This window comes from Cyanistes caeruleus, chromosome 1 (genome assembly GCF_971803275.1).
Source record: "Cyanistes caeruleus chromosome 1, bCyaCae1.hap1.1, whole genome shotgun sequence".
NCBI lineage: Eukaryota > Metazoa > Chordata > Aves > Passeriformes > Paridae > Cyanistes > Cyanistes caeruleus.
Genome location: NC_141701.1, coordinates 103,105,509 through 103,121,406, shown reverse-complemented (window position 1 = coordinate 103,121,406; position 15,898 = coordinate 103,105,509). Strand labels below are relative to the sequence as shown.

The following is a 15,898-nucleotide window of genomic DNA, read 5'->3' as shown; positions in this document are numbered from 1 at the left end:
ACTTCAGCTGCTGAGAGTAGGAATAGGAAGCCAACACTTACATTTCAGCTCCAGTTTGATGAAGTCAGTGTTCCCCAGATTCTCAAGAAACACCCCATCCGAGGCCGATGTTTTGAAGTAGAAAGAGATGTCTGCGCTGGTTTCCCCTTGGAAGGTGGAGAAGTGGAGGTAAGATGATGAAGTAACAAAAGAAGCTGCATTCCAGTAATTCCCTGCAGAGGATAGACAGAAAAGAGATGTTCCAGTGCTCTCCTGAAGCTGTTGGAAAAGTTGAAGATTTTAAAGTCCTTGTATGCTACAGTGCTGTTTGTGCTGAAGAAAGAACCCCAAGCACCTTGATTCTTGCTACCTCCATTTCAGGTTTCAGAAAACAGGGCATGTTAATGGTAAATCTAATTTCAAGCTCTTAATTTATCAAATTCAGTCACACTCAAATGTTGTTATTACGTATTTATTATAGTAACACTGAACTCATGGGAGATCAGACAGAGGAAACACCAAATTTAAAACAAATTAGTGCAACACTAATTTGGTGTCTGCTTCACCTCAGGCACATGTTTTGCTTTCATATACTGCTTCATGTGTGACTTACCTGTCTTCAAAATTATTCTACACAGCTGCACCCCCTGCTGAAAATGTAGCCATGTCTATTATAAGTCTATTAATTTAAATCACAGGAAAAATCCAGTAAATGAAGCTAATCAATACAGACACAATTAGCATATGCACCTAATAGTCCCCTAGTACATTCCCACTGGAGAAATATAATAATTAATAACATCCAAGAACTATTACTGTAGTTTAGTTAGAATGGCAGTCAAATTCAGTGCAAGGTAGCATTACAATGCAAAACAAGGTCATAAGATATAAGATAGATATAAGATATAAGATATAAAATATAAGAGCAGGTAATATCCTCGTAATAAGAAGATCATAAGATTCATAAGAGAAGGCTTTGGGGTGACCTAATTGCTGCCTTCTAGTACCTGAAGGGAGGTACAGGATGGATGGAGAGGGACTTCTTAAAAGGGCAAGCAGTAATAACAGGGCAGGGGGGAATTGTTTCAAACTGATAGCCAGTAGGTTTAGATTAGATATTAGAAAGAAATTCTTTACTGTAAGGGTGGTGAGGGACTGGAACAGGTTACCCAGGGAAGCTGTGGATGCCCCATCCCTGGAATTGTTCAAGGCCAGGCTGAATGGGTTTCTGAGCAGCCTTGTCTAGTGGAAGGTGCCCCTGACCACAGCAGGGATGCTGGAACTAGACAATCTTTAAGGTCTTTTCCCACCCAGGCCATGCTATAATGATTCTATGACAATGATATAGGTGATAGAGTAAGCCAATGAGAGACTGAAACAGCTCATTCTAGTTTCATCAGAATTCTTATGTATCCAGTTTAAGAAATTTATTAGAGTATCACTAATGATGGAATATTAAGTCCTTAGTATTCCAGAAAATAAACACAATAATAAAGTACTTTCCATTCCAGTCAAAAGTCCCAGATATTGGTTTTGAATTGTTTGATTACTGACATAGGTGATAATGCTATTATTTGTCTGGTTAGCATAGAATGAATATGAATGAGAATAGCTGAAGCTTCAGATGATGATCAGCTACGATGATGTATTACACCACTCGCCCAAACCCATGTCGGAAGATTTATTATTTGAGTAATTATTATTCTCTATTAAAATTTAAATTAAACTTCTGAATTAAGAGATGCTTTTAGGTATAAATATGTGCATACTATTGCTTTCCATAGTACTATTGCATACCCTCCATTTAATTCTGCCTCTCTCAAAGATTCAGGGTATTTGGAATAAGAAGCCACTTTCCATTTACTTCAATGCATCCCAGGAGGAAAGTTGTAATTGACATTTTGTGTGTGTATATGTGTAAATACACATTTGAGCAGTGAAAATGGGAAGAAATAGGCATTCATGAAGCAGGTATGGGTTTGTGAATTAACCAGTTAGGCTAGATCAGCTAGTTTTCAACATGTATTACTATTACCCTACTTATACAAACCAGTAATTTCCAGATTGAATGTTATTAATGATTTCTATAGAAATGTCAATTATTGCCATATCATAAACCTTCTCGGACAAGAAATATCTGCTCATTATTTGCAAGGCTGTTCTCTGAAAACATACCTCGTGCTAAAGCAGCACAGATAAAAAAGGTCTTGAATTTTATTTTCATTCATGGTCTCAGGTCTCTTTCTCACTTTGCAAAGTGCTCTCTCAATATTAGGGTTGCTTATGGTCTAGATGCGTGAGTGTTTTGTCAATAATCTGTTAATACAGGGTCTGGAGGAACTTTGTATGTGCTTTTCCACTTGCAGATCTACCTGGACATCTCTGTTTTCTTTTCCTGGGATCTACAGATATGCTAGCTGCTGGCAGACACTCAGAAAAGATTTTACTTCACTTGCTGAATAAACTTACATGAAATAAGTGTGACTCAGACAAAAAGCCAGGAATATATTAACAAAATCTCTGTTCAGGAGCTAATTTAGCTGCCCTGAATAACCTTGTAGAAATGCTTGCATGTCTTTGTAACTTAAATAAGTATTTTAGAACCCTTGCTTTACACTCCTGGAGTATTACCAAACTTGTTAGCCTAAAATATGAAGAACACGCGAGAAGTAAAATTGCTATGAGCATGAGAGCTATGAAATTCAAGTGCTACTGGAGACAAATCTCTGTTCAGAGAGAAAAGTGTCCCAGCCACTTCACTTCACCAAATGAGACCAGAACAGTATATTATTATAATGAATATTGCAATAAAGTAAATAAGAGTAGGAGCTTATATATGAAACAGCTATATATTTTGCAGTATTGTATTTGCATAGTTTTAATTATCTTGCAAACTTGAAATTATTAAATGCAATTTGGCATAGACTTACTGCAGTGCTGGGACACTGTGGGTTAAATCCTTAACTATAAGAATGCAGAGCTGAAGTGCTGGTTTGCATTTACAGGGTAGTAGTTTTCAATAGTATGTGTCCAGTTGGACATTTCAGAGATTTTAAGGACTGGTATTGTTTTTGGGTTTATCCAGCAGGGTCCAGCCCTATGGCAAAGATTTCACACCTTTACCACAGCACGCTTGCAAGGAGGACTGCTGCTTCTGAGTGTGACAGCAAGGGCCAGAGAGGCAGGTGGGTTCAGATGGAACCTTCATCACCTTCTTATTGAAACAAAATGAATCAATTTTTATTTAGAGCTACATCCAGCCTGCTGTAGAGGTCCATCACTAAAGATTTTACATTTAATTCAAACGCTACAATTTGACTTTGCAGAAAGCCTTGGCTGCGGATATTATTGGTGAGAGGATAAATACAAACAATGCAGACAGAATGGGAGAATCTGCACCTTGAGAGAGACATTTTCAAAGACTATTCATGAGAAATTCCTATAAAGATAAAATCATGTTTTTGCACTCTAGTACACATTCATCTCAAAGCACTTTCAGGGGAAAATGACTTTTTACTAAGAGGACAATAGAAATGTTTTGCTAAACATAAATAATGATTTTTATCATAAAATGATATCTTTTGAAAGAAACAGGCTCTCTAAGGAAATATTGTATAAAAATCCACTTTATACACATTATTACAGTTTGCTAGGAAATTTTATCAGTCACTATGCCTCAAAATTTCTTTGGTACATTGTCACAATTCTTTCCTCGAGCGGTTTGAATGTATTGATCCTACTGGCATTTTCCTCCCACTTTATTCTGACAAGCTGTAGATGGAGAAAACTGGGGCTGGAACTTAAACCACAGAGCAGAAGCACAACAGCAGGAATATCGTCTGAATATTCCGGAAGGTGTGAAAGGGATTTTATTTAGAAAGAATACTGTAAATAATAAGTTTTTAATTTATGAAAACACCAGAGTCTAAGAATTATTTTATTGTATTGTCTGAAATATGACATTACAATTTTACTTTCTTCTTTGTAACCTCATCTATAATTCTGTAATGAAGGCCACAGCTCTGTTCTTTTAAACTCGCTTAACGTTTGATTTAAACAAACATGTTTAAATGCACATGCTGCTGTCATGGAAGCACAAACACAAACACAAATCAATCAAGACACCAGACAAACCTTTTCAGTTGTTTTGCAGCTCAAGGCAAATGTGGGGATCCCCAAGACACGGCTGTGTTTCTCATAAAATTGCATGGTGATGGCAGTAAGCCTTAAGACACAGAGGCAGGCAAGGGAATTGCTGACCACAGCTCCAGAGGAAACTGCCATGGATGTTTGCCTGGATCCCAGCAGGAATCAGAGCTGTAGTTGAGACAGAGGTGCTTCAATGCACCAAGTAACACTTTGTGATTCTGTTTTCAATTTGTGTCAAGGTTGCTCACAGCTTTGCTTCTCTGCTGTGAAAATTAAAATCCAACTCGTTAAGCTCCCGTAAAACACTCTTACTGCTTTCTCATTAGTTTTCCTAACCCTGAATTACAGTGTTCTTTGTAATTTGGCACAAAAGTGTCACTTCTGCTGTTCCATAAAGACTCAGCCTCAGACAGAAGGCTGCACTATAATTGCAAAGGTATAATTTTTGCAAGAACAGTGATAGTCTGTAGCCACAAGAAACCACCTCTACTAAAAAAATTAATGAGAAGGGACATATTAAATCTCAGATAAAAAGCTGAACTAAGACTTCAAGATTTTTCCCATGAAGTCCCACCTCAGCAGCAAGGAAGGAAAGTCATAATACTGACAGGGACAAACGCACATTGTCCTGAGTTATGCAACATGAACAGGCATCTTTTAATGTGTGGCAGCTCTGTAACTTGAAAACATAGAGTCACTGGCCTTATAGTAATCAGCCTTTCAGCTTCTTCCTTGCAATATTTTTGTTCAGAGCTCCCTTGCTGGCTTCCATCAATATCTTCTTTCTTAGCATGATTGAAATTCATGCTTTAACACCATCAATTTCACTTTTACATTTAAACCCCATTGAAATGGATAATGGCAATACCAGAACTGTAAAAGACATCAGTGCTTTTAGCCCTGCTAGGCAATCACACTAGAGAACGAATGCTGCAGTGTCAGGCAGCTCTTATGTATTACAATAGACCAAAAACCTCCAGGGCCCTCATCTGCAGCAAAACAGATTTTCTATCAAAACCATTATGTGAATAAAATGTAAGAATAGTCTTCTATTTCAGAGGAGATGGATGTGTGAATGGAAAACTGTTCTGTGGTACAAAGTAATGGATTGAGATTATCCATACAATTATGCTCAACAAATCAAGTTGGTGGGTTTTTTTCCTTTCTTCTTTTTTCCATTCTGAGAGGGGAACCTATGCATGCACACAGAGCAGTTTGGGTATCGGTACAGCAGCAATCACACCTGAGACTCAAGTCTTCAGATCCATTTCAGAGTGGAACTGGCTGTAATGAAAACCAAATTTGCTGTTGGACTTTCTATTTGAAAAGTCAAAGAAAATTGGCAGTGTTTCTTTCACTGAGCTGTACTTTATTGTGAAAGATGTAACCATGACCTCAAAGCAGGTCAGGCACTATTCTGTCATCAGTGCTAATCTTAGGGGAGTTGAGATCACAGCTTCAGTCTGAGCTGGAGTTGGGGAGGGGGTGTTGGGGGAGAGGAAAGCAAGGATGGCAAGTCTTCAGCATTCTTTCCTTTGCAGGGAGAAATGCCAGTGGCTTCTTCCTTACTGAAATATCTGCTTGGTGTTATTATTCATTGTGCTAACATGTTTTTAAACCTTTGTTTTCCTCTGGTCTGCAACTCTGTGCCACATCTACTATGTTTTGCTCTACCACATTTCCTATATTTAATTCACATACAATTTACTATATATGGTAATTTTTGCATAGATTTGATTTTTTTGGAACCCCTAGAACCAGTTTTGACCAGTTCCCATCCTGAATTTATTTGCTTGTCAGTGAGTTGTTTAGAACCTTGGGATCCCCTGTACCAGTCATCTTGTATCCTCTCATACCTGTACTCCTTTTTCCAGAATCCCATGTTTTCAGGACTGCTGAATATGTGCCAGCTGTGCATCTCTCTGCCCACTGCCATTACTCTTATTGGTCCTGCACCTGGGCTGCAACATCCCACATGTTTCTGCAGGCTGGGGAGTGCAGCTGGAAAGCTGCTCAGGCTGCTCAGGGGTTTGACAGACAGATGGATATATGAGCCAGCAGCGTGCCCAGGTGACTGAGAGCATCTTGGCCTGTATCAAGAATGGTGTGGCCAGTAGGAGTAGGAAAGAGATTATCTCACTGTACTCATCACTGCTGAGGTTGCACCTTGAGCACTGTGTCCAGTTCTGTGTCACTCGCTTCAAAAAGGACATGGAGGTGCTGGAGCATATCCAAAGAGGGCAATAAAGATGGGGAAGGATTTAGAAAACATGTCTTAGGACATTCCTGCAGCTGCAGGAAGTGGGGTTTTTTAGCCTGGAGAAAAGGAGGCTCAGGAAGGACTGTCTGAAGGGAGTTGTAGTGGAGTAGGGATCAGTCTCTTCTTCTATATCTTAGGTAAAAGAGAGGAAATATCATTAAGTTTTGCCAGGGGAGATTACAAAAGGTGTCTGCATGTGGCACTTGGGGATATGATTTAGGTGATTTAAGTGATTATGGTGGTGCTGGGTTGACAGTTGGACTAGATGGTCTTGAAGGCCTCTTCCAACACTGATGATTCTGTAATTATGTTAGCCGTCAATACCTCATTCTGCACAAAGTAACTACTTTTTATTATTGCCTATATAAAATGTGGTTGTACCATAGGAAGAGAAGCAAAGGTAAAACAAACTAGTACTCTTTCCATTATTAAAAAAAAAAAAAGGTGTTTCATATAAACAAAGTTTGAGACAGGGCTCAAAATAGTCCAAGACTGGCAAGTCTGTGGCCTTGCATACTCCATGTCCAAAGACTAACTAGAGATAGCAATAATGCATTTCTTGGGCTATGGGTTAACAATTGATCAACATCACAGCAGAACATCACTTGAAAAGAAGCATGTAAATTGCTACTTAATTTAAAATTAAGATGGTATAGTGTCCTGATTTACTCAATCCAAACCTGAATCAAGAAAAATAAACCAGAAGGAGCTGCTACACATGATGTTGTCTTAATAGCAGAAATGTCTTTTGACAACACACAGGAAAAATAATCCTCAAGTGAACAGATGGAGAGTGTATTAGCACTGTATAACAGCAAACTGACTTATCCCCTTTCAGGCTAAATAAAAATATAGGTTAGATTTCAATTTCCAAGCTAAAACTAGCTGTGTATCTTTCAACAAAGTAACAAATGGCTTGAAGTCCAGAATAAAACCTGCTGAGAATATCAATACATATAGAGATGAGCTCAGAGTTAACAAAACAAAACTTAACTCTGCAGTGGTTACTGTCATGTAAAAGACAACTCAGATTTTAAAAGATAAGTTCTAGGTTGAAGAATTTTTTTTTTTTATTGACCTTTCTATACCTTGACACTTTTTTTTGCATTGACCATCTAGTCCAAATATCTGACCACTTTAGAGCTGACCAAAAGTTAAATCATGGCTTTAAGAATATTGTCCTTAAACACTCTCTTAAACACTGACAGGCACAGGGCACCAACCACCTCTCCAGAAAGCCAGTTCCAGGGCTTGACCACCTTCCCAGTAAAAAAAAGTCCCCATGCCAAGCATGAACCTTCCCTGATGGATGCATTCCATTAGGGAATTAGCCATTCCCATGTGTTTTGGCACTCAGGTACCAGGGAGAAGAGTTCAGCACCTCCCTCTGCACTTCCCCTCCTCAGAAAGCTGCAGGGAGCAGTGAGATCACCCCTCTGCCTCCCTCTCACCAAACTACACAAACCCAGTGCCCTCAGCCACTACTCAGAAGACATTCCTGACAGCCCCTTCCCCTCCTTTGGTGCCCTCAGCAGAACACATTCAAGGACCTTCACATCTTTCTTCAATGGCAGGAATCCAGAATTACACACAGCTTTCAAGATGAGACCAACAATGCTGAATACAGCTGGATAATCACCTCTTTGGGCCATCAGTCTTGCTGTGTTTGATGCACCCCAGGATGAGGTTTGCTTACCTGACTGCCAGGGCACAGACTGCTGACTCCTGTTGAGTCTCCTGTGAACCAGACCTCCTAGAATCCTCTCTGCAGGGCTGCTCTCCAGACACTTCTCTCACAGGTTAGTGCCTGACATTGTTCCATGGGGCAGAATCTGGCATTTTGGCATACTAAATTTCATCCCATTAATCAAAGCTTAATGATACATTTTCTCAGCTTCCTCTGCAGGTGCTCTTGTCCCTCAAGAGAATCATCAGGACCTCCCAGTTTGGATAAATCAGCAAACTTGCTGATGCATTCAACTACTGCATCCAGATTGTTGATTGTCCAATGGTGATGTTCAATTTCTGTACTACACCTGAAACTCAAAGTAATTCCTCGAGGCTTCTCTTCTGGAAATTCATTGCTTGCACCTTCTCTGAAAGTGAGATCTTGAAAAGGTTAACTATCTTCTCATTTGGGTGGTGATCTTCCACTGATGCTCTTGTCTCCTCCAGTTGTGGGGAGGTTGTTTGGTCCTCACTTACAGACCTTTGCCACCTCTCTTTCTGCATGCCTGCCACTGTTGTGACAATTGTTGACCTCATTACAGAACTTTTCAAATGGGCCCAAAGTCTAAAGCCCCAAATTCCTTTATGCATAACAAGATACTGAGGAAAGAGTAAGTGTATTAAAAAAATTACAAATGCAGGCAAGCCTTAAATGATTTATTTACAAATTAAAGAGTTTCGTCCCTATTTGGGATCAGCTTGAGTTCTCTGGTCAGCAATGAAGGACATAAAACAACTTATATTAACATTACAGTAAGATGGATAGCAGTTTGTCTGCTGTCATTATAAATTATCTGTTTTCATAAAGATTCTCAAGTGACATAACAGTTACAAGACACTGATCAATGGATATAAACACAGATGATAAAGTTTGTTTTATTCTACCAGTCACTATATTTGCTGAGTGAGGGAAAAGTGCAATCACATTTATCAGTGAAATGCTGGAGTCAATAAAACAGATTCAGTGATGCAGAAATGTTTCCAGCACCTGCTGTGTTTCCTGCAATCATCTTTGGAAGATCATTTTTCAAAACTCTTGCCTCCTGGTCACAATGCCTAATCACGATACATACCCTGTCACTGCTGGCATCATTACTTTCATCCATCTAAAGAATGAAAGGTCCTGATCTGGCCTGGTTTACAACCTGGAGCTGTGTAATGTGCTGATGGAGCTTTAATGATGCATATAAACTGGTGTTCTTTCAGGGGAATTTTTTTTTAAACAATAACTGACCTGTAAACATGAGCTTGATCACCACTGTGCCACAGTCAAGACAGTAGGTAGGAACCCTGCCATGAAGCCAGAATGGTAAACATTAAATACAGGAGCCTGCTCCTGTCCACAAACCCTGTTACTGCATGGCTCTGCTTCTCTGTTGTCCCATATACATTGGTGGGGGTTTGTAGCTGTGCAAAAGTATTGTAAAGCTTTCCATTCCCACCTGGTAATGCTACGTAAAATCACTGTATGCTCAGCACGTGTCTGTGCAAGATGGAAGGCAAAGACACAAGGACAACAATGTAAAAAAAAAAAAAAAAAAGAATTTTCTATAGAATCCAGTTTCCCTATGGTACTAAATCTATTTCCTGTGCTGTGGAGGTGAACTGGAGGAAATGGAAATGGGAGCCTCTGCTCTCCAGATCCTTGGCTAGGTATGTGGACAATGAGATGCAGCTCTAGAGCTCTGTTGAATCAGAGCCACATTGGCCAACACCATGTGGTCAACATGATCTAAATTCCATTTCTTCTGCCATTCCCATTTGATCTTCCTGGCATGATGTTTTAAAAGAAGAATGTGCTGGGTGATCTTTATACAGCTCTCCCCCTCTAGATTTTCTCATTTTCTCTGCTTAGAGTGGCATTTTTGTTCCTATTTGTGGCTTTAAAATTACTGGTGTTTGGCTATGGATCTGAAATCAGTGTCCTGGCTCTTTAGTCACCTGATTTGTTCTCCCAGACCAGCTACATTTTCACAATGGAAAATGTTTTTCAGAATTGAAATGTAAGATGCAATTTAATCTTGATGTAGTACATTAACTATTCTTCATGCCATTGATTCCATTGTTATTCACAGAGATTATGGTATTTTTTTACTCGACCTTCTATTACTGGATGGATTTCAGAGACTTCTGAAATAAAGCTGAGAATATTTAACTCATGAGATCTGACTAGGTCATTTGGTGAATTCTAGTCCTCTAACCTGATGAAACAGGTGAAATAATTTACTTTAAGTAATTATTTAATTCAGCAGATGTAAAAAGTCATGCTGTTCTACTGTTTATTTGTAGAAATATACTTTCAATGGCTCTTTTGTTCATGTCCCAGTTCCCAGAAATTAATAAATATTTCAGGTATAATTCAATGTACAGTAGAGTACAACTATCTTCATCCTTATGGTACCACTCCAGTTTTATGTCACTGTAATATTATTCAAAGTCCAACTTCCAATAATCATTATTTATTTTTTTTAATGTAGTTTTTATGGACCATAGCTATTTATAGGAGCACTTGCGAAGAATTTGAATTATAGAGATGGACATTTGGTTCTGAATTCAAACAGCTAAGAGCTTAACACCTCCAAGGCCTCCCAGTCCTGCATTGCTCTAGGAACTGAGAGGAGCCACCAGAGTCTGTGGTATGTTACCATTCCACCCCAGACACTGGTGCCTTGGCTAGAGCATCTGCTCTACTGTGTGCTGTGGCCCTGGAAATGCTGCTTGATATGCCTATATTGATATAGACTTTACCCCTTCTGACTTTGAAAAAAATGTCTTTGAAAAGTAATTTTACAGTTCATTTCTATATCATCTCTGGCAGAGAAACTTTTCACATGACTGCATTTGAGCATTTATTCCATTCCCTGTTTGTTCTTTATCTTTAAAATAACTCATTAAGCCTATCACTGTGACCAGATATCTTCCCATGATCTTACTATCTCAGCAGTGTTCTAAATCCAAGAACACAAAGAAAGAATACCTACAAAATTTAAATTAAAAAATAAAAATTTCTTAACATTACCATTAGTGCCACTTTTAATATTGTTATCAGAGAGTGCAGTTATATGGGCAAAGGTGGGCTCCCTGTAGAAAGGTGAATTTACTGTAGGAACTGCAGCTCTCCCTCTTCTAACAGGCATTGGCTACTCACACTTCAAATTCCACACAGGTGAAGCAAAAAAATATATGTAGTGTAATAGCAAATTTAAACTAGAACATTAATGAAATCTTTTCAGACTAAATAGGTTGTCATATGGAGAGAGATCTATTGAATCCTGTTGCAGCTTAGTAGTAGTAGCACTGAGAGCAAGAAACTTAAATGTATATATGTTAAAATGCCATTGTATGAATTTAATGACTGTTAAATCAATCAGAATTTACAGATATATAACAAAGACTTATACATAGCACATCGCAATAAAAAGTATACTAGATCTACCATTAAAAATAATAATAATTAAAAAAATCTAGCACAAATAACCCATACTAAAGGTTTAACTTCCCTAGAGACCCCCTTCCAACCTCTGCTATTCCACAAAAGTATGAACAATGTTTCTGGCTTGCATAAAAAATTACAAGAAAAATCAATTTCATACAAAAATTGAAATGAAATTAGTATTTTTGAGGTGAAATGGTATGTGGAAACAAAACACAACTCTGCATCTACAGGAGATCAGATTCTGACTTCTTGCAAATCACTTAGACATAGCTCTACTGTTCATGGCATTTTATGAACAGTAATGTAACGATTCCCCCCAAAAAAAGATTCCCAAATCTTTTCCATCTCAGCCAAAAGACTATGCAGTGAAAGAGAGAAGGGAGTAAAAAGACATCTCATTAAGAACCAAAGTTTTCTCTTTCTTTCTTTCTTTCTTGCCTGCTTGCCTGCCTTTTGTAGCTTTCCCATTCTAAATGTCTCTCTACTAAACAGTTCATCCAGAAATTTTGACTTTTAAAGAATATTTCAGCTGGCTTGTAACAACAGTAGATTGCAGTTACAAACTACCTCTAGACATTTTACAACGCATGGCACTGAGTGGGAAAAACATGAACATCTAAAACTAGACTTTCAGAACACAAAAGGACCCCCTTGTAGTGAAGATTTTTATCTGAAATGGAAGGTGACTCGGGGTAAAGGCATTGTGCTTTAATTTAATCATTCTAAATTCAATTTCTTGGCTCTGACATTCTTAGCATACATGACCCTGGACAAGTTGTTTATGGTTTATGGCTCCAGAGTCCAAGATCTCTGAGGTGAAGAAAATACCATTTCTCTTTCTTCCTTTATAAAGTGTGCTTGAATCTTGATCTTGTAGGACTGTCAACACTTGCAGCAAATTTTGGTTATAGACTTAGGCTGCAAGAGGCAGCTTTTCTACTTGAAATGGAGTACAAAATTTGGCTGGAATTTGAACATACTCCTATGATACAAGAGTTGACAATAATTTTCCACAAATTTACTTCTTACTTTTCACATTATCAAAATTCATTGGTGTTGGATGAAGTCATTAAATGAATGTCACAATAGTTTGAAACTGGAGAACACAATGTAGCAACATTATTTATGTATAACAATATATTACATGCATAAATATTAGATCTAGCAAAACTTAAAAAGCAAAGATGACAAATATTTTACTATTTGTTTAAAAGCAAATATTTCTTCACAGTGTTTTGTAACCTTGCATGACCGTAATTATCTCACAATGACCAAGATACCCATCATGGTGCATTACTCGTTATGACATTTCTTTCCAAGATAAAAATAAATAAATGTAATAAGAATCTTTGACTGTTAATGATTACTGGTGATTTTTTCTCAGATTTTGCTTGAACCTCAAAAGCACTGTATGACATATGCTATCATGCAGCCCAAAGCAGAGCTCCTTTGGGCTCCTTTTATAAGAAAAATAGATATCTGACATGGCAGATCTAAACTTATTGAAAGGGAACATCACAGTCATGCTTATTATCACAGCTACTAGATCAGGCATTTGGTGTTGGGAAAGAGTTCAGACTAAACTAAAGAATCAGAGCTATGGTCTGTATTTAGTCTAAATAAGAATCCATGCAGAAACTGGGAAGAGTTTGGGCTGCTGATACCAGGGGTGTACTTCACTTTGATCTGCAAAGTCTTTCTTCTTCTGAAAGAGGGAAGAGTTGTACTCTAACACTTGACTTTACAGTTTCCTTCATTGGGAAAAGATAGTACTTGTGCACAGCAATCTTGATTCTCAGATGGAGAGGAAGGGCACAAATGGACCAAAATATACTTGTATTGATCAACCAAGATGTCAAATAAACATTTAAAGGGCAGTCTTGGGGGAAAAAGCTGCCTGCACAGAAACTTAGATGAATCGGGATCTGATTTAGGGAAACCACCTAACTTCAGAGGAATTTGTTACTGCATGACAATCTCTGTTCTTGGAGGAAATTCTCCCAGTGACAAAAATGAATGCATCAATTGTCTAAGGAAATATTGGCCTGAGTCAAAAAATGTCTTGGAACAAAACCAGAGTCTGGGGATGGAAGCACTTGAGTTCTGCAGGTGTACCTAGGTCACTGAAGCTCAGACACCTCTCCAGAAGTGGGATGGAGGGCTGGGGAGTTGAGAGCAGAAGCTGGCCTGCACAATCTTCCCCCAGCCAGCACTAAGAGAGACTCTCTGCACTGCTCTGTGTTCTTGTCATTTACTGTATGGGCTTGGCTGGAGTTCCTTTGTGTAGATAGCACTGCACCGTGCCTTGTAAACTTAACATTTGCCTGTAGTAATTACCTCAACTGCAGCTTGACCCTCTAAGTGGGGCTGCTCTGGATTGAATTCAGCCTTCTAGTAAGTCACTATAATGGAAACTAATCTTAGTCCTCCCTTTTCAGACTGTAAATAGGCAGCCTGTAACCAGCATTGCATGTTTCCTGTGTAGTCATCCCTAACAGACAGAACAGCTGGTAAACTAGGCTCTAGTGAATCTTTGTGATGTCAGCTCTCTGCATGTGATGGTGGGTCACCTTCTCAGCCATCTTACAGTGTTTGCTTAAGAACACACCAAACACATCAACCAGAGCACTTGGATTCAACCATCACTAACTCTGATTTGTAGGTACTTAACCTGGTCTGCTGTTGTCATGAGTTCATAGCCATTTGTTTCTGAATTTGATTAGTACTATATGGGAGCTTGAAGTACAAATAAATACAGGTTAACATAGAAAATTTGATGAGGAGGAACCAAATGGAACCCTGTTTTTGCAATGAAGACTGGCATCTGTGTTTATTATGTTGTCTCATTGCAAGTGAACAGCTTATGTACATATTGTTATATACACATGTCAGTATTTGTCAGCAATCCAGGCTCTTGCTGTTTTTCTCTAGAAACTTACTCTCATATTTTTTCAGTGACAGTGCAGGCACATCATGGAGTACCACATAAAGATAGCCATTCTCCCCCCACATCCCCTCTTCCTCACTCCTTCCATCCTCCTCCCATCCCCCCAAAAATAACCCAAACAAGCAAACCAGGGAGGATAAAAAGAGTACTAATTAATGACAGATTCAGATTTGATTTTTTCAGGGAATTTGAATGAAAGCCAGCAAAGGGTTAGCAAATAATCATCTCAGAGCCTGGTCACTGCTGAGCTTACCTTGTCATTTCTGATTTCATTACAGAGTTTCTAGAAGAACAGTTGAACCTGCACAATATTCTTTCTTTCCCATGTGCTGAGCACAGTAAGCCAGCTGCTGTGAGTGCTGAGGTAGTGAGGGCTGGGCAATAGGGTGGCAGCAAAGTGGATTACTCCAGCTGCATCTAAAAATGTATGAGTTCTGCAGAGAGAGAAGTCCTTCTTCAGAAAAGGGTTGATTGGCTTTTCTTAAAAAAAAAGGTCATGGCTCAGTGAAGGGCTCAAATACTCACACGGAGGAAAGAAACGTTGTCTTCATATGAGTAACATGAGGACAATTCTGTCCATAAATATTTATTGAGAAAGGTACACAATAAACAGGGATTGAAAGCTTATTTTGCAGATTAAAGCTGGCTTGTCAGGTTTTTTTCTGTTGTCTGTTTGTTTTTTCTGTGTTTGTTGGAGGGTTTTTTGTGTGCTTGTTTTTTTCTGTGTTGGATGTGTTGTTTGCTTTTATTTTTTATTTTAGTGTTTTTTTTCCCCCACATCTGATGAGCAATTATGCAATTTCTTTGGCTTACACTGGTGATGGCATTGGTTATGCTTTTACTGAGAAAACTATTTCCTTTGAGAGACATCATGATGTTAAGGCAAGTTCTTCAGTTTCAAAGGTAGTTGATAATGATTGACCCATTAGAGGAAAGAGTAATTTAGAAGTATCTTAATCAAGTTTAGCACTGTTTACAGTTTCACTGACTCTACAAAAGTATTAGCAGCCTCTCCCTTCAAGGAATGAAAAGCTACAGGTCAGAAAATCAGTACTTTTCTGTTCTGTTCTGTTCTATTCTATTCTATTCTATTCTATTCTATTCTATTCTATTCTATTCTATTCTATTCTATTCTATTCTATTCTATTCTATTCTATTCTATTCTATTCTGTAAATACTTCAAATAACTGAAAGAGCAAACAACTCCTAAGTCAAAGGATAAATCTAGGTAAAAGATGATTATTTGCAAAGTCATTTGTGTTTTTCCCTGTCAAAGTCATATGATAATCAAAAATCTAGCTTTCATCTTCATAAGCTTTTATCTTAGCATTTTTCCTCTTCTGTTACTACGTTTTTAGATTTGAAAATTAATTTCAGTGGGAATTTTTTGTGTCTTCAC

General features: G+C 38.3%; 1 protein-coding gene across 6 annotated transcripts in view; it reads right to left on the bottom strand.

Moving 5' to 3' along the window:
• Positions 1-15,898, bottom strand: part of CNTNAP2 (contactin associated protein 2) — a 1,014,544-nt gene that overhangs the window by 106,759 nt on the left and 891,887 nt on the right. For all 6 annotated transcript variants that reach the window (XM_086845653.1, XM_086845662.1, XM_086845669.1 and 3 more), the window contains one exon: positions 42-212. In XM_086845653.1, coding sequence (XP_086701779.1) covers positions 42-212 — 171 coding nt within the window. The remainder of the gene's footprint in view (positions 1-41; positions 213-15,898) is intronic.